Genomic DNA, 18,704 nt, shown 5'->3' on the forward strand with positions numbered 1-18,704 from the left:
TATTTTGGTTTTATTGTTGGTCCCGTTATATCTGTGAGATTAGAAATTTATGTTTTCTTAACTTGTCCTCAAAGTCTTTTGGGAGATCTTAAAAGCTAGAAATACTGACTCTTAGGTACAACAAAAAGTAGCGCTAGAGAACAACGGCATAGCTAGAATAGCATAGAACAGTTTCATCAAAATAGCACAAACATAATATCACGCCTTCTTCTGAGAGGGGTAACCACGTGTTCAGCTAGATTTTTAGTTGGTATTTATTTACCTCATGATTGTCTCTCTCCAGTAGTATATGGTGATTACTAAGCATACGATAAATAAATAAATCCAGTAGCTATGTCTTCTATAGCAGATATACTATCAGCAAGCGGGCGTGTTAACATTAGAAATGACTTAAAGAAAATATGTAGTTCTATCGTACCACTTTGATCTTACCTTAGACCGTACAAACATGTTGACATCTTATTATGATTAGCTATGACGAAAAACTGTGTATTATCTATACTAATATTATAAAGCTGAAGAGTTTGTTTGTTTGAACGCGCTAATCTCAGGAACTACTGGTCCGATTTGAAAAATTCTTTCATTGTTAGATAGCCCATTTTTCGAGGAAGGTTATAGGCTATATATCATCACGCTACGACCAATAGGAGCAGAGTACCAGGAAAAAATGTTACAAAAACGGGGAAAACGTTCGCCCCATTCTCTCTTATGTGACGCAAGCGAAGTTGCGCGAGTCAGCTAGTTAAAAAGAAAATTAATTACTTCTTTTACTTGTCCTGTACGCAACAAGTAAATAATTTTAGCAAATTACAAACATGTTTGCAGTTGAACTTTCAACCGTCACGTACCTATACAGGATGAAGTTGAAAACTTACAATCTTGTTTGAGGACAAAATGAGACAATTTTTCATTTTAGTATGTGATTACACTAATTGAGACTCGAGTTCCAAATAAATAAATTTTTTAAATAATTTTAAACAGCTGAAATTGTTAGCCTCGAACTTTGTCGACAACAAATGTTGCGACAAAAAATCCTTGGTTTAAAATTTTTCTTTAGAGTTTATTTTGACATTCTTCATAAATACTATATACTATATATAAATGTGTACCCTAATCCACCAGAACGTGCAAGAAAAATACACATACAACTAGGGTTGCCCGCAATGAAAAGAATACTAGTTTTGTACAAAGTTACGATACTATGTCGTTTTTTTTTTGTTTTTCCTACTTACTTTAGTCTCGGACCGGATGCTAAAACACTGATTCCGTTCGTGGTCCCAGAAATGTCCAGGACATTATCAGCCTGAATTCGGCAACCCTGTACCCACCTACCTAAGTACATTCTTTTTTTTAAACCCACTAATGTCCCACTGCTGCGCAAGGATCTCCTGCCGAAACCACATTTTTTTTTTATCGTCAGTTAAACCCATCGGGGTCGATGTGAAATGTCGACCCACCGGCTAGGTCCCCGCCGCACTGGGACTGTGTTTCAGCCACCCGAAGGCCTTTGGCGTGGCTTAACGACCGTTCTTAATTGGCAACAACCGGGACCGACGTTTTACATACGCTCCGAAGCAAGGATATTTGTTATTTTTTAACTGTCCAACTGCAAGGCAAGGGTCTTCTCCCAAACGAGGGGGAGGGGTTAGACCTTGAGTCCATAAGCAATGAGATGTCTAGTTCAAATACCACTATGCGGTCACCCATCTATAGAATGATCGCCAAGTCCACTGTACTTACATTATATTTTTTTTTACCTGTTAGATAACATTAACATCAAGTGCCATCAGTCGTGTTCACAGGCAGACAGCGAGACTGATTTAATCGCGTATCAGACCCCAACGTAATTAGTAAAAAGATATATATAGCGATAATATACTAACGATTGCTTACAGGATATAAATAGCGTAAACTGGCCAAGTGCGAGTCGAACTCGCGCATGAAGAGCTCCATGCCAGAGTTATATTTAAATTATTTATTCATATTGTATCATAGCAATTTAACTATTTCCAAAATTAATCCTAAAGAAAATACAACATTAAACTGTACTAATTAAACTCAAATAATGTATAAGTACAAGCGAAGTTTAGCGGGGCTAAAGATTATTATATATAAAAACGCCAAAAAATCACGTTTTTTTGTATGGGAGCCTCGTAAATATTTATTATATTCTAGCTTTCAATTTTTGTTGTTGACTCGACAACATTGAAAATTTCGAGTGTCTGACTTCACTTCACTAATTAATTCACACTTCACTTGATTAATTGATTTCTTGACTTAAGATACAGCCCGGTGACAAACAAACAACGAAGTTTTCGTAATTGGGTTCCCGTGCACCTTTTAGGAACTTTTTTAGGAAAGGAACCCTTTTTTTCGTCCGGAAAATGCAATAATGCATGTCCCGCCCCAGGGAGGACGCTGGGGTCTGTCGGGCTCTCCCGCCGGCTAGGCGTTCCGGCTTTGAATTTGGGCATACCGACTAAAATCCTGACGGTGTTCCTTCAACAGTCACCATAAAGTGGCCAGGACGCCGTACTTCCAATTGGATACTCCGCGTCGAAGGTGCGGAGCCCTAAAAAGACAAGATCTCAATTACTCAGCTTGGAACTACGGAAAAGCTAGAAAAAACCCTACATCGATTAGATTAATATTTGTATATAAAAAGCGTTTGTTGAACATTTAAAAACATAGCTACTCCCGAGCTGAAGACCACAATGCGCTTTTTCATAGTGTTAGCTTTGTGCTGCGCGGCTGTCTCAGGTATGTGCATTATTTAATATTTATAATTAATATTAATCTATATTTCCATGTTTATGTGCCCAATAAAACTTTATTATAGCTGAATATGACACTATGACTAAAATTTATTTAATAAAATACAATTCTAATTAACTACGAATTCTACGACGCCCTGTAGAATTATTCTGTATAATTTTAAATATTTTCCTTTTTGTTTATGAGTCATAGTTATCAGCTTAGTATAATACCATATCAATGTAAAATGATGTAGTCTACTAAATTAAGAATTTAAATGTAAAAAAATACAGTTATTCAAAGAATAAGATGTTATCTAAAATTATTATTCTAGAAAAAGTGGTCAGGCTTATCCAAATAAGGACCGATTTCCTCTATACTTTATCTGGTAAAAGTGAAAATGTACCCTCGAATTAGGTCATCTGAATCTATCAAAGCATCATAATTATAATTTCAATTCGCCTTTACTATAAATAATATTATTATTTTTTTCTCTTCGCAGCCGTTCCTCGGATTATTGGAGGTTCTGTCACCACCGTTGACAAGTACCCTTCTATAGTTGCCGTCCTACAATCTGTCAACCACAATTTTGTTCAAACCTGTGCTGGAAGTATCTTAACCCGAAGATCTATTCTATCAGCTGCTCGCTGCTTTATGTAAGTAAAAGACAGATATTAAAAACTATACGATGATTAAACGGTGGGTAAAAGTCGAACCAATAGCATTGTTTGGTGTAGATTATAATTTATAATTATTATTACTCGTTTCAAATTTAAAACTACGACTTGAAATTGTTTCGAACCCATGAGTTACTACGCCACTAAGTCGGTCGTAGGTTTCACACCCAAAATTCGAATTCAAAAATATTTATTGCAACAAAGAATATTTTAAAATCTTAAGTAAATTTAATTTTACTCGCACCAGATTGAATAATTGTGCGGTCAACGAATCTTCTGCAGTGAAAAAACTTTTTGTGTGATACATTATATCGTATGGAAAACTTCCAGCAGCACATTTATTTGTAATGCGGAAGTTATCCTCTAATCATTATCCGCATCAGGAGAGCCTACAATATTCACTGGGACAGGATTATTGTAACGCCACTACTGGTTCTTCAATTTAATTTGTAAACTTATTCTATCACATATGCATCAAGGCTCATTATTAAGTTTTTCTTTCCAGGCCAGCGAATGTTAGTCGTTATCGTATCCGCGCTGGCTCCTCACAGGCCAACAGTGGAGGTACCGTCTACAGTCTCAGCCAGATCTTCAATCACCCCAATTACAATGGCCATGACAGTGACATCTCTGTATCGCGTATTGATGGCGAGATAATATTCAGTAACGTCGTGAGAGTAGCTCCTATGGCTGGCCAAAATTATATGGTGAGGGATAATGAGCAAGTTTGGGCAGCTGGATGGGGTGCTTTTTCTGTAAGTATAATAAACTCTCGACTCATACATTCATATTCAATTCAATTCAATTTATTCAAATAAATTAATACATAAAGTTTAATATAAGTCTTATAGTTAGAATATTAGGTAGGTACATAATAAAAACATAGGGAGCCTGTATTAGGATAAATAAATCCTGTATCACAGGCTCTTAGATACGGCGAGCGTTATTGATAAAAAACAAAAATTTACTTATACAATATTTAGATATTAAATAATAATAGTTAAAATTTCTGGCAAAGTAAAGTTTAGATAGCACTACAAAACTGTATCATACTCCAGACCAACAAGACATTATTCCCCAGCTCCCGTGCTAGGTTTGTACCTGTGTTACGGTGAGACAGAGAACAAGGCCGTCAGAGTCTTTGATAACACAATTATTGCAGTACTATGTTAATATAAAGATTATAATGGACCTATACACTATCATTATATAAAAATGACAAAATATGCTAATATGTAACTTAAGTAACGAAACATGTATATTGAAACAAAAATAAAAATCTAGGTCAAGCATTTAATGACGCAGTTCAGAAATTTGCTAACTAAGGAATCGAGTGTAAGTGGGTCAGTAGTGTTTGATGGAATGTTTACATTGGTGAAAAATGAAGTAATATAATAATGAAGTACAAAGTTCACACACATAATTATTACGAAAAATAACTTAATTAAACGCCTATGCACCCTCATAATCAACAGAGTTGATGTATCTCTGTTCAGCAGCTTTTCTAGCGGGACACTCTGCTATTCCTGTTTGGTGTTTATTGGGCTTATTGTAACGTGTGCAAGTAGCGCATTTAGGCTCCATGGTATGCTTCAATATACAAGCGTCTATTTTATGTCCCGTAGCCGCACAGTGTCCACTAGTGAATGCAATCCCGATCTCGCGGGATCCCGATCTCGCGAGATCCCGTGTATTTTTTCGGGATCAATCCCGAAGCATAATATGACGAGATCCCGTTCGGGATTGTCGGAGAGGGCATTTTCAGCAGCTGGCTACATTGCAATAGACTTAAGATGCCGATTAGAAGCTCGTACTATTGATACACTTTGTATTTTAAGAGGCTACTTTAAAAATGCCATGTGATTACTCTTTATTTTGGTCTCCTGGAGCTACACCTACTTTTTTGATTACTAGCTGACCCGCGCAACTTCGCTTGCGCCACATAAAAGAAAATGGGTCAAAATTTTCCCCGTTTTTGTAACATTTTTCACTGCTGCTCTGCTCCTTTTGGTCGTAGCGTGATGATATATAGCCTATAGCCTTCCTCGATACATGGGCTATCAAACACTGAAAGAATTTTTCAAATCGGACCTGTAGTTCCTGAGATTAGCGCGTTCAAACAAACAAACAAACAAACAAACTCTTCAGCTTTATAATATTAGTATAGATGTTCATGTTATTACACCTGTTAATTATGTTACGTTGTTAGTAATATTGAAAAATAAAGGCTTTTATTTTCTTTCAAATAATAATTTATTGCATTCACCACACTATCACACACATATTACATTAAACAAGCCGTTCGAATTGTATTATTTTTACTAACTAGACGGGATCCCGAAAATCTCGGGATCCCGCGGGATTGATATTTCTGATCGCGAGGGATCTCGAGTTGACGATCTCGAGTCGGGATTGCATTCCCTAGTGTCCACAAATGGTGTGACTTTCACGGCAAGATTTTGCCGCATGCCCGTACTGCTGGCACTTGTAGCATCTAGTTACAAGTGTGAAGTCCCTAACAGGACAAGAGGTCCAGTTTATGAATATACGAGTCTGAGTGATGAGAGCCTTGCGAATATTAGCAGGGACTTCAATTATATAATTACAGTTCGGGGCATCTTTCCTGCCGGATTTGTGGCTTAACTTGCATGTGGTCAAAAAGGTTTCTAGTGTCAAAGATGGAATTTTCTCGGCTATGTTTTGTTCGAATATGCAGGCAAAAACCTCTTTTTCGGGCATTGCGGAGGGAACCCCAACGATCACAATCCGAGGTTTGCGCTTTTGGGGTTCATCGGCTGTGAGTCCAAACGTAGATTGTTGCACGGCTTGTTTCAACTTTTCGGCATCATTTTTTGTCTCCGTGCTAATTATAACGCCTCCGTTTTTCGTTTTCTGCAGTCCGCGCACCTTCAACTTCATTTGTTCCGGACAAATTATTTTTTGTACAAGGTTTTTCGTCTCGTCGCTAGATTTCTGTTTATCCTTCGGGTATACGGCGACAGAGCTGAGGTTAGCGGGTCGAACAAAACTATTAGCTGACTTTTTGACCATATCGGCAAACGAAACATTTCCAACGGTCGATGACTCCTGGACCGTCTGCTTGAGTGCAATAATATGTTCTGTCAGGTCGCACTTTTCTTTCAGAGCTTCATTCTTACTTGATAAGTCCAGGGCTTGCTGCTTCAGCGACTGATACAGAACCGCCATTTCAGACGTTCCTTTCCCAACTTTGCGACATAAGTTTGAGATTTTTAGCTTTTGATCCGAGTTTAGTTTACCCTCGGTGGATATGGAGCACACTTCATTCAAATATGTCTCAATGGTCGTCATCCATCTCTGCAACTCTGCTGTAGACACCACTTCAAGAGACACGGAAGTGGAGTGTTGAGGCGACCTACTCGGGGTGCAGGGGCTGTTCTCCATTTTAGTATTTCTATCTATTATACACGTACACGTAACTTATAAACTCATTACTAACGATGGAATTTGCAAGCTTGCATTGTCAACGCACTACACAATTAAATTCTAAAGGAGGTCAATATATTATAAACTATATTAAATAATGCATAAGAGCACGTCTATATGCTTCAACGGTTCAGTAAAGACTTCGTAATTGATTCATAGGAACATCTTAGAGCAATTTTACACCAATGTATTTAGACCAAATAAATTGTTGTCAGCATTGTCAGCCCTGCAAATTTTGCCAGGCTATAGTTTCTGTAATAAAAACGGTACAGTAATATAGTTTACACCAATGCCGTTTACTTGTAAAGTTGTATTTATGTGTCTAATTATACATAAAAGATACACCGTCTAGACTGATAAAGATATACTAACAATCAAATCAAGATAAAGACGAAACCGACAAATAGTCATCGTTTACACCGGCCACACTTAAAGAAAGACGGCTATTATAAGCTACGTGGGTCAAATATGGCCAGCCGAAAAATATGGCAACATACCATTGTTTCAAGTCTCATGCATGTTTCACTTCAACCGATACTAGATTACTAGCAGAGCATTGGGAGAGTTGACAGATACGCCGATCGGATACATGCGATACTAGCGACAATTTATGATCGCGTTACAATATTTCATGTTTGGAATAAAAGCATGAGGTAATATTTTTCGGCTGGCCATATTTGACTCACGTACCTTATTATATTTTTTTGTTCCAGTTGCAGAACCTAGCAACTCATTCTGAAGACCTACGTCACGTGCAAATGTGGTCTATCAATCAAGACATTTGTCGTGAGCGCATTGATTTCCTAACCGACAATATGCTGTGCGCGGGCTGGCTCGATGTCGGTGGTCGGGACACTTGCTCGGGGGACATGGGAGGTCCTCTGTTCGACCGTCATGGCGTCCTCGTTGGAGTCACTTCCTACGGTAACAGATGTGCTGACCCGCGGTACCCTGGGGTCTATGTAAGGGTCACAAGCTTCACGTCTTGGATCACTGCTCATGTGAAAAGTTTTGCAGAAATATGAACAAATACCTATTATGATTACCTATTTTGAATAAATACCTATTATGGAGTAAACATTATTAAGTTTTATTATATGTGTTTGTGAAGTTTAGTAAAGTATCGAGTATTTTTCTACCAAATTAGTTATGTCGTAGCACAAAACTTATTAATATATACATACATATATATGTATATTGCTACCTCCTTTTACTTACGATATAAGGTGTGAAAGAAAAGGGTATAATACTCTCTCGCTCTTTTATCACAACAAGACGGTCCGTAGACTATTGCACAATATTGTGTATTACATTGTACAATATTGTTGACCGCTATGGGGATCCACTCGGCAAGATATTTAAACATTTCTACATTTTTGATACAGAATGACATTTATTGAGCAATATTTTTTACGCTTTATATTTTATTTTGATTGGGGGTCTGACTCTGAAGACAGAAGAGAATGTACTGTTGCTTACCTCGCACAGCCCCCGCTAGGGGCGAAGATAAAAATATTATACAAAATTTCATTCGTTGCGCTAAACCAGGTTGCTAACAACTACAGCCTTTTATCCTAAATCAAATATACCTACAGTTTATATCTGTTGCCTACGAAAGATGTGTGTATAAACCAAATTAACGATAACTAAAGATATACCGAAATTAATTACGACATATCAATTAGCGAAATCGATGAGATTAATTAAATAACTAGAAAACCCATAAATTAAGAGATTAGATAATATTTTAACATAAATACCGTTTGCTTAGTCATTAGATGATATTGTTGCTCTCAGATCGAAGAGGAAAATGCGTGTGCTCTTATTGGTGGCTTTGTTCGTTGCGGCTGCCTCAGGTATGTAATTTTTTTTATAATAAAAAAAGGTGGAAACATTGTAATGAAAGCTTGCATATCTAAAAATAGTTTGTACATTTATCGAGGGCTTGCAATGTCCCCAACCCGCACATAACCAGCGTGGTCGACACATGGCCTAATTTCTCTCTCACTACGGGAGCAGACCTTTTCCCAGCAGTGGTGGCCCGCTTACCCCAGGTTTCTGAGGTACATTTAGCGGCAGTTTATCTATTCAATAGCGTTTAAACCCATATAAAAAAACACTATTGAATAGATAAACTACCGTTAAAAGTACTCAAAAACCGGGGATAATGGATTTTTAAAATTAATATGTATTTTAATGCTTTTTAACTTTACAGCCGTACCCAGTTCTCAACGCATTGTGGGAGGTTCTATCACTACTATTAACAACTACCCTACGATAATTGCCGTCCTGCAATCGATCAATAACAATTTTATTCATGGCTGCGGTGGAAGCATCTTGAATCAAAGATCTGTCCTTTCTGCCGCTCACTGTTTTGAGTAAGTATGAACCAATTATATAAATATGTTATAACCTCGAATAATTTACCAAGAGGCACCCAAGCCAGTGGCCGTGAGGTTTGACCTGAACCTATATTTTACCATTAAGAAATAATGTTACTAAATGTCGATTCTTCTAACAATAATGGTCTTCGCCAATCCAGATTATATTTTCATACACCATCACCAGCAAAGCAGTTGCTTATTTAGTATTACTTATTTCACAGCCCAAGAGCTCCCAGTTCATACCGTCTTCGTGCTGGCTCCACAACGGCCAGCACCGGAGGTGTCGTCCTAGGAATAAGCACCATCTTCAATCACCCGAACTATGTCAGTTTGGACAGTGACATCTCTGTATTGCGCACTGCCAGCCCCATTGTGTACAGCAACGTCATACAACCAGCTTCTATAGCTGGTCCTAACTATTCGCTGGGAGACAATGAAGAAGTCTGGGCTGCTGGGTGGGGTGCTATTGCTGTAAGTACCAATTTTACTAATGAACCTCATTATGTTAGACTTACATTTTTTCGTGACTGAGATAAAAAGTTCAGAGCGTCGATTCCTACGACAATCGACTGTCAACAATTTTCGTATAAGAATCCAATCAGCTATCCGTTTTTCAGGTATTTTTAAATGTCAAATGACCGCTATTTATTTATTTCTAACTACAAAAAAAATACGCTCGGCTCTGTAGCAATCATACCTAAAAAGGATTCATATTTTTGTTAATAATCTTTAATCTTATTTGCAGGCTCAAGGACCTTGGTCCGAGGAACTACGTCACGTTCAAATTTGGACAATCAATCAAGACATATGCCGTCAACGAGTTGCTGTTCTGACTGATAACATGCTGTGCGCTGGCTGGCTTAATGTAGGTGGTCGTGACACGTGCTCGGGTGACTCCGGAGGTCCTCTCTATCACCGTGGTGTCGTTGTTGGAGTCACTTCCTTCGGTTATGGGTGTGCTGACCCTTGGTCCCCTGGGGTCTATGTAAGAGTCTCACGCTTTACGTCATGGGTTCAAGAACATGCTTAAAATGTTATTATGAAATAAATACACATAGCAAAGTTATATTTAGTTTTATTGTTTGTCCCGTTATATCTGTGAGATTAGAAATGTATGTTTTCTTAGCTTGTCCTCAAAGTCTTTTGGGAGATCTTAAAAGCTAGAAATACTGACTCTTAGCACTCTTGACAAAAAGTAGAGCTAGAGAACAACGGCATAGCTAGAATAGCATAGAACAGTTTCATCGAAATAGCACAAACATAATATCACGCCTTCTTCTGAGAGGGGTAACCACGTGTTCAGCTACATTTTTAGTTGGTATTTATTTACCTCATGATTGTCTCTCTCCAGTAGTATATGGTGATTGCTAAGCATACGATAAATAAATAAATCCAGTAGCTATGTCTTCTATAGCAGATATACTATTAGCTAGCGGGCGTTTTAACATTAGAAGTGACTTAAAGAAAATGTGTAGTTCTATCGTACCACTTTGATCTTGCCTTAGACCTTACAAACATGTTGACATCTTATTATGATTAGCTATGACGAAATACTGTGTATTATTAGAAAGAATATCAATTACTCCTTTTACTTGTCCTGAACGCAACAAGTAAATAATTTTAGCAAATTTCAAACATGTTTGCAGTTGAACTTTCAACCGTCACGTACCTATACAGGTGAAGTTGAAAACTTACAATCTTGTTTGAGGACAAAATGAGACAATTTTTCATTTTAATGTGTGATTACAAATTGAGACTCGAGTTCCTAATAAATAAATAATTTTAAACAAGTGAAATTGTTAGCCTCGAACTTTGTTTACAACAAATGTTGCGACAAAAAAATCCTTGGTTTAAAATAATTTTTTTATCGAGTTTATTTTCACATTCTTCATAAATACTATATAAAAATGTATACCCCAATCTATCAGTACGTGTAAAAAAAAATGCACTTACAACTAGGGTTGCCCAAAATGAAAAGAATACTAGTTTTGTACAAAAGTTACGATACTACGTCGTTTTTTTTTGTTATTCCTACTTACTTTAGTCTCGGACCGGAGACTAGAACTCTGATTTCTTTCGTGTTCCCAAAAATGTCCAAGAAATTATCAGCCTGAATTTGGCAACCCAACCTACAACCTGTACACTCAGTAGCCAGTAAAAAATAATGTACCTAAGTACATTCTTTTTTTTTATAACCCATTAATGTCCCACTGCTGGGCAAGGATCTCCTGCCGATAAAAGAAAGGGGTAGGTATTAAATCCACTTCTTCTCATCGTATATTTAGTGGTCACCCTAATCTCAAAGTTGTTCAAGACAAAGGCCTTCAGGCGCCTTTGGCGTGGCTTGACGACTGTTATCTTAATTGGAAACAACCGGGACCGGCTTTTTACGTACTCCTCTGAAGCAAGGAGATTTGTTTTTTCTTAACTGTCCCACTGCAGGGCAAGGGTCTCCTCCCAAACGAGGGGGAGGGGTTAGACCTTGAGTCCACAAGCAAGGAGATGCCTAGTTCAAATACCACTTTTCGGTCACCCATCTATAGAATGATCGCCAAGTCCGCTGTACTTACATTATACATTTTTTTACCTGTTAGATAACCATCGAATGCCATCAGTCGAGTTCACTGGCAGACAGCGAGACTGATTTAATCGCGTATCAGACCCCAACAGTATTAGTAGAAAGATATATATAGCGATTATATACTAACGATTGCTTACAGTATATAAATAGCGTAAACTGGCCAAGTGCGAGTTGGACTCGCGCATGAAGAGCTCCATGCCAGAGTTATATTTAAATTATTTATTCATATTGTATCCAAAATTAATCCTAAAGAAAATACAACATTAAACTGTACTAATTAAACTCAAATAATGTATAAGTACAAGCGAAGTTTAGCGGGGCTAAAGATTATTATATATAAAAACGCCAAAAAATCACGTTTTTTTGTATGGGAGCCTCGTAAATATTTATTATATTCTAGCTTTCAATTTTTGTTGTTGACTCGACAACATTGAAAATTTCGAGTGTCTGACTTCACTTCACTTATTAATTCACACTTCACTTGATTTATTGATTTTTTGACATAAGATACAGCCCGGTGACCAACAAACAACGAAGTTTTCGTAATTGGGTTCCCGGGCACCTTTTAGGAACTTTTTTAGGAACGGAACCCTTTTTTTCGTCCGGAAAATGCAATAATGCATGTCCCGCTCCAGGGAGGAAGCTGGGGTCTGTCGGGTTCTCCCGCCGGCTAGGCGTTCCGGATTTGAATTTGGGCATACCGTCTAAAAACCTGACGGTGTTCCTTCAACAGTCACCATAAAGTGGCCAGGACGCCGTACTTCCAATTGGATACTCCGCGTCGTAGGTGCGGAACCCTAAAAAGACAAGATCTCAATTAGCCATCTTCGTGCTACGGAAAAGCCAGAAAAAACCCTACATCGATTAGATTAATATTTGTATATAAAAAGCGTTTGTTGAACATTTAAAAACATAGCTACTCCCAAGCTGAAGACCACAATGCGCTTTTTCATAGTGTTAGCTTTGTGCTGCGCGGCTGTCTCAGGTATGTGCATTATTCAATATTTATAATTAATATTAATCTATATTTCCATGTTTATATGCCCAAAAAAACTTTATTATAACTGAATGTGACACTATGACTAAAATTTATTTAATTAAATACAATTCCAATTAATTACGACTTCTACGACGCCCTGTGGAATTATTTTGTATAATTTTAAAATTTTTCCTTTTTGTTTATGAGCCATAGTTATCAGCTTAGTATAATACCATATCAATGTAAAATGATGTAGTCTACTAAATTAAGAATTTAAATGTAAAAAAATACAGTTATTCAAAGAAGAAGATGTTATCTAAAATTATTATTCTAGAAAAAGTGGTCAGGCTTATCCAAATAACGACCGATTTCCTCTATACTTAATCTGGTAAAAGTGAAAATGTACCCTCGAATTAGGTCATCTGAATCTATCAAGCATCATAATTATAATTTCAATTCGCCTTTCCGATAAATAATATTATTTTTTTTTTGCTCTTCGCAGCCGTTCCTCGGATTATTGGAGGTTCTGTCACCACCGTTGACAAGTACCCTTCTATAGTTGCCGTCCTACAATCTGTCAACCACAATTTTGTTCAAACCTGTGCTGGAAGTATCTTAACCCGAAGATCTATTCTATCAGCTGCTCGCTGCTTTATGTAAGTAAAAGACAGATATTAAAACTATACGATGATTAAACGGTGGGTAAAAGTCGAACCAATAGCATTGTTTGGTGTAGATTAAAATTATTATTACTCGTTTCAAATTTAAAACTACGACTTGAAATTGTTTCGAACCCATGAATTTGTTTTTCGACTCGATACTGTCGGGAGTAAGCTTGCTGGCAGTTACTACGCCACTAAGTCGGTCGTAGGTTTCACACCCAAAATTCGAATTCAAAAATATTTTTTGCAACAAAGAATATTTATAGATTAGATTGAATAATTGTGCGGTCCACGAATCTTTACTTCTGCAGTGGACAATTTTTTTGTGTGATACATTATATCGTATGGAAAACTTCCAGCAGCACATTTATTTGTAATGTGGAAGTTATCCTCTAATCATCATCCGCATCAGGAGAGCCTACAATATTCACTGGGACAGGATTATTGTAACGCCACTACTGGTTCTTCAATTTAATTTGTAAACTTATTCTATCACATATGCATCAAGCTCATTATTAAGTTTTTTCTTTCCAGGCCAGCGAATGTTAGTCGTTATCGTATCCGCGCCGGCTCCTCACAGGCCAACAGTGGAGGTACCGTCTACAGTCTTAGCGAGATCTTCAATCACCCCAATTACAATGGCCTAGACAGTGACATCTCTGTATCGCGTGTTGATGGCGAGATAATATTCAGTAACGTCGTGAGAGCAGCTCCTAGAGCTGGCCCAAATTATATGGTGAGGGATAATGAGCAAGTTTGGGCAGCTGGATGGGGTGCTTTTTCTGTAAGTATAATAAACTCTCGACTCATACATTCATAGGATTATCTTAGAGCAATTTTACACCATTCCAATGTATTTAGACCAAATAAAATGTTGTCAGCATTGTCAGGCCTGCAAATTTTGCCAGGCTATAGTTTCTGTAATAAAAACGGTACAGTAATATAGTTTACACCAATGCCGTTTACTTGTAAAGTTGTAATTATGTGTCTAATTATACATAAAAGATACCGTCTAGACTGATAAAGATATACTAACAATCAAATCACGATAAAGACGAAACCGACAAATAGTAATCGTTTATACCGGCCACACTTAAATAAAGACGGCTATTATAAGCTACATGGGTCAAATATGGCCAGCCGAAAAATATGGCTACATACCATTGCTTCAAACCTCATTCATGTTTCACTTCAACCGATCCTAGATTACTAGCAGAGCATTGGGAGAGTTGACAGCGACAATTTATGATCGCGTTACAATATTTCGTGTTTGGAATAAAAGCATGAGGCCATATTTTTCAGCTGGCCATATTTGACTCACGTACCTTATTATATTTTTTTGTTCCAGTTGCAGAACCTAGCAACTCATTCTGAAGACCTACGTCACGTGCAAATGTGGTCTATCAATCAAGACATTTGTCGTGAGCGCATTGATTTTCTAACCGACAATATGCTGTGCGCGGGCTGGCTCGATGTCGGTGGTCGGGACACTTGCTCGGGGGACATGGGAGGTCCTCTGTTCGACCGTCATGGCGTCCTCGTTGGAGTCACTTCGTACGGTAACAGATGTGCTGACCCGCGGTACCCTGGGGTCTATGTAAGGGTCACAAGCTTCACGTCTTGGATCACTGCTCGTGTGCAAAGTTTTGCAGAAATATGAATAAATACCTATTATGATTACCTATTTTGAATAAATACCTATTATGGAGTAAACATTATTAAGTTTTATTATTTGTGTCTGTGAAGTTTAGTAAAGTATCGAGTATTTTTCTACCAAATTAGTTATGTCGTAGCATAAAACTGATTAATATATTCATACATATACATATATATTTTGCTACCTCCTTCTACTTACGAAATAAAGTGTGAAAGAAAAGGGTATAATACTCTCTCTCGCTCTTTCATCATAACAAGACGGTCCGTAGACTATTGCACAATATTGTGTATTACATTGTACAATATTGTTTATCGCTATAGGGATCCACTCGGTAAGATTTTTAAAAATTTCTACATTTTTGATACAAAATGACATTAATGAGCAATATTTTTTTACGCTTTATATCAATTTGATTGAAGGTCTGACTCTGAAGACAGAAGAGAATGTACTGTTGCTTACCTCACACAGCCCCAGTTAGGGGCGATGATCAAAATATTATACAAAATTAGTTGTGCTAAACCAGGTTGCGTTCAACTACAGCCTTTTATCCTAAATAAAATATACCTACAGTTTATATCTGTTGTCTACAAAAGATGTGTGCATAAACCAAATTAACGATAACTAAAGAGATACTAAAATTAATACAACATATCAATTAGCGAAATCGATGAGATTAATTAAAAACTAGAAAACCCATAAATTTTGAGATTAGATAATATTTTAACATAAATACCGTTTGCTTAGTCATTGGATGATATTGTTGCTCTCAGATCGAAGAGGAAAATGCGTGTGCTCTTATTGGTGGCTTTGTACGTTGCGGCTGTCTCAGGTATGTAATTTATTTGAGTTTTTCAAAATTATGAAGCCGAATGAATTAATGAGTATCTCTCACGCAAGTGGTCGACGGTCGAACCCGATGCAACACACCAATGACTTTTCGAAGTTATGTGTGTATTAGGAATAATTATCACTTGCTCAAACTGTGAAGGAAAACATCGTGATGAAACCTTGCATGCCTAAAAATTGTTTATACATTTATGAGGGCATGGGCAGGGCATTTATGAGACATATATGCAATGTCGCCAACCCGCACTTGACCAGTGAGGTGGACTTATAGCTCTTTCTCCCTCATTATGGGAGCAGACCTTTTTCCAGCAGGAGGACATTAAAGGGTAAAATTTAATTTTTTATAAGTTTTTTAACTTTACAGCCGTACCTAGTTCTCAACGCATTGTGGGAGGTTCTATCACTAGTATTAACAACTACCCTACGATTATTGCCGTCCTGCAATCGGTCAATAACAATTTTATTCAAATCTGCGGTGGAAGCATCTTGAATCAAAGATCCGTCCTTTCCGCCGCTCACTGTTTTAAGTAAGTATGAACCAATTATTTAAACTAGTGGTCGCCCAGTAGCCGAAATTCGACTATAATCAATTTAATTATAATATGTAATATTAAAATGTATAACATTTAGTAAGACCTCAGTAAATATATAAAACGGTACTCTATGTCTATATCAGTGCTCTATGGATATAGACAAAGATGCGTATAATGTTTTATTTAATGATTTAATGTTTATAAGCATTATTATTTAAAAAATATTAGCGTTCTGCACTCCTCCTACATATTATCTGTAAGTGTGTCAAACATACATCTGCGTCCGCGCATTTTTTGTAAAAAGGAGTCCAAAGTTTTGCCTCACGAATTATTATATAGATATGTTATATCTTCGAATAATTTTCCAAGAAGCACCAAGACCAGTGGCTGAGGGATGGGGAATGACCTGAACCCACGTTTTTCATTAGGATATAATAGACGAAAAGCTTAAAATAGTCACTGATTCTTCTTATAATGATGGTCTTCGTCAATCCAGATTATATTTTCATACACCATCACCAGCAAAGCAGTTGCTTATTTAGTATTACTTATTTCACAGCCCAAGAGCTCCCAGTTTATACCGTCTTCGTGCTGGCTCCACAACAGCGAGCACTGGAGGTGTAGTCCTAGGAATAAGCACTATCTTCAATCACCCGAATTATATCGGTTTGGACAGTGACATCTCTGTATTGCGCACTGCCAGCCCCATTGTGTACAGCAACGTCATACAACCAGCTTCTATAGCTGGTCCTAACTATTCGCTGGGAGACAATGAAGAAGTCTGGGCTGCTGGATGGGGTGCTATTGTTGTAAGTACCAATTTTACTAATGAACCTCATTATGTTAGGCTTATATTTTTTCGTGACCGAGATAAAGAGTTCAGAGCGTCGATTCCTACCACAATCGACTGTCAACAATTTTCGTATAAGAATCCAATCAGCTATCCTTTTTTCAGGTATTTTTAAATGTCGAACGCCCGCTATTAATTTATTTTTAACTACAATATAAAAAACGCTATAAAATACGCTCGGCTCTGTAGCAATCATACCTAAAAAGGTTTCATATTTTTGTTAATAATCTTTAATCTTATTTGCAGGCTCAAGGACCTTGGTCCGAGGAACTACGTCACGTTCAAATTTGGACAATCAATCAAGACATATGCCGTCAACGAGTTGCTGTTCTGACTGATAACATGCTGTGCGCTGGCTGGCTTAATGTAGGTGGTCGTGACACATGCTCAGGTGACTCCGGAGGTCCTCTCTATCACCGTGGTGTCGTTGTTGGAGTCACCTCCTTCGGTTATGGATGTGCTGACCCTTGGTCCCCTGGGGTCTATGTAAGAGTCTCACGCTTTACGTCATGGGTTCAAGAACATGCTTAAAATGTAATTATGAAATAAATACATATAGCAAAGCTATATTTGGTTTTATTGTTTGTCCCGTTATATCTGTGAGATTAGAAATTTATGTTTTCTTAGCTTGTCCTCAAAGTCTTTTGGCAGATCTTAAAAGCTAGAAATACTGACTCTTAGCACTCTTGACAAAAAGTAGAGCTAGAGAACAACGGCATAGCTAGAATAGCATAGAACAGTTTCATTGAAATAGCACAAACATAATATCACGCCTTTTTCTGACAGGGGTAACCACGTGTTCAGCTAGATTTTTAGTTGGTATTTATTTACCTCATGATTGTGTCTCTCCAGTAGCCTATAGTGATTACTAAGCATACGATAAATAAATAAATCCAGTAGCTATGTCTTCTAAAGCAGATATACTATTAGCTAGCGGGCGTTTTAACATTAGAAATGACTTAAAGAAAATATGTAGTTCTATCGTACCACTTTGATCCTACCTTAAACCTTACAAACATGTTGACATCTTATTATGATCAGCTATGACGAAAATCTGTGTATTATAAGAAAGAAAATCAATTACTTCTTTTACTTGTCCTGTACGCAACAAGTAAATAATTTTAGAAAATTACAAGCATGTTTGCAGTTGAACTTTCAACCGTCACGTACCTATACAGGATGAAGTTGAAAACTTACAATCTTGTTTGAGGACAAAATGAGACAATTCTTCATTTTAATATGTGATTACACAAATTGAGACTCGAGTTCCTAATAAATAAATAATTTTAAACAAGTGAAATTGTTAGTTTCGAACT

General features: G+C 37.3%; 3 protein-coding genes across 3 annotated transcripts; all 3 read left to right on the top strand.

Annotated features, from left to right (window-relative positions):
- The first annotated feature begins 2,703 nt into the window (after window positions 1-2,703).
- LOC142980475 (trypsin, alkaline C-like) lies at window positions 2,704-7,964 on the top strand. The gene is made up of 4 exons (XM_076125894.1): window positions 2,704-2,760; window positions 3,257-3,410; window positions 3,937-4,186; window positions 7,610-7,964. The coding sequence occupies exons 1-4, from the start codon at window positions 2,715-2,717 to the stop codon at window positions 7,919-7,921; spliced, it is 762 nt and encodes a 253-aa protein (XP_075982009.1). The 5' UTR covers window positions 2,704-2,714; the 3' UTR covers window positions 7,922-7,964.
- Window positions 7,965-8,641: 677 nt separating this feature from the next.
- On the top strand, window positions 8,642-17,943 carry LOC142980781 (transmembrane protease serine 9-like). Its single transcript, XM_076126360.1, has 8 exons — window positions 8,642-8,752; window positions 9,112-9,274; window positions 9,502-9,751; window positions 10,026-10,304; window positions 15,904-15,988; window positions 16,370-16,532; window positions 17,098-17,347; window positions 17,635-17,943. The coding sequence occupies exons 1-8, from the start codon at window positions 8,707-8,709 to the stop codon at window positions 17,917-17,919; spliced, it is 1,521 nt and encodes a 506-aa protein (XP_075982475.1). The 5' UTR covers window positions 8,642-8,706; the 3' UTR covers window positions 17,920-17,943.
- Window positions 12,789-15,205, top strand: LOC142980476 (trypsin, alkaline C-like). Its single transcript, XM_076125895.1, has 4 exons — window positions 12,789-12,846; window positions 13,343-13,496; window positions 14,037-14,286; window positions 14,851-15,205. Exons 1-4 carry the CDS (start codon window positions 12,801-12,803, stop codon window positions 15,160-15,162), a joined length of 762 nt encoding a protein of 253 aa, XP_075982010.1. The 5' UTR covers window positions 12,789-12,800; the 3' UTR covers window positions 15,163-15,205.
- Window positions 17,944-18,704: the final 761 nt, after the last annotated feature.

The sequence above is a fragment of the Anticarsia gemmatalis genome, chromosome 18 (assembly GCF_050436995.1).
Source record: "Anticarsia gemmatalis isolate Benzon Research Colony breed Stoneville strain chromosome 18, ilAntGemm2 primary, whole genome shotgun sequence".
Lineage (NCBI taxonomy): Eukaryota > Metazoa > Arthropoda > Insecta > Lepidoptera > Erebidae > Anticarsia > Anticarsia gemmatalis.

Excerpts from the sequence above, each read along its gene's own strand:
- LOC142980781 (XM_076126360.1), top strand. The coding sequence starts at position 8,707 with ATGCGTGTGCTCTTATTGGTGGCTTTGTTCGTTGCGGCTGCCTCAG. Across the intron at positions 9,275-9,501 it reads TCTGCCGCTCACTGTTTTGA|CCCAAGAGCTCCCAGTTCAT; the intron begins GTAAGTATGAAC and ends CTTATTTCACAG. Across the intron at positions 15,989-16,369 it reads GTACGTTGCGGCTGTCTCAG|CCGTACCTAGTTCTCAACGC; the intron begins GTATGTAATTTA and ends TTAACTTTACAG.
- LOC142980475 (XM_076125894.1), top strand. The coding sequence starts at position 2,715 with ATGCGCTTTTTCATAGTGTTAGCTTTGTGCTGCGCGGCTGTCTCAG. Across the intron at positions 3,411-3,936 it reads TCAGCTGCTCGCTGCTTTAT|GCCAGCGAATGTTAGTCGTT; the intron begins GTAAGTAAAAGA and ends TTTTCTTTCCAG. Across the intron at positions 4,187-7,609 it reads CTGGATGGGGTGCTTTTTCT|TTGCAGAACCTAGCAACTCA; the intron begins GTAAGTATAATA and ends TTTTTGTTCCAG.
- LOC142980476 (XM_076125895.1), top strand. The coding sequence starts at position 12,801 with ATGCGCTTTTTCATAGTGTTAGCTTTGTGCTGCGCGGCTGTCTCAG. Across the intron at positions 12,847-13,342 it reads GTGCTGCGCGGCTGTCTCAG|CCGTTCCTCGGATTATTGGA; the intron begins GTATGTGCATTA and ends TGCTCTTCGCAG. Across the intron at positions 13,497-14,036 it reads TCAGCTGCTCGCTGCTTTAT|GCCAGCGAATGTTAGTCGTT; the intron begins GTAAGTAAAAGA and ends TTTTCTTTCCAG.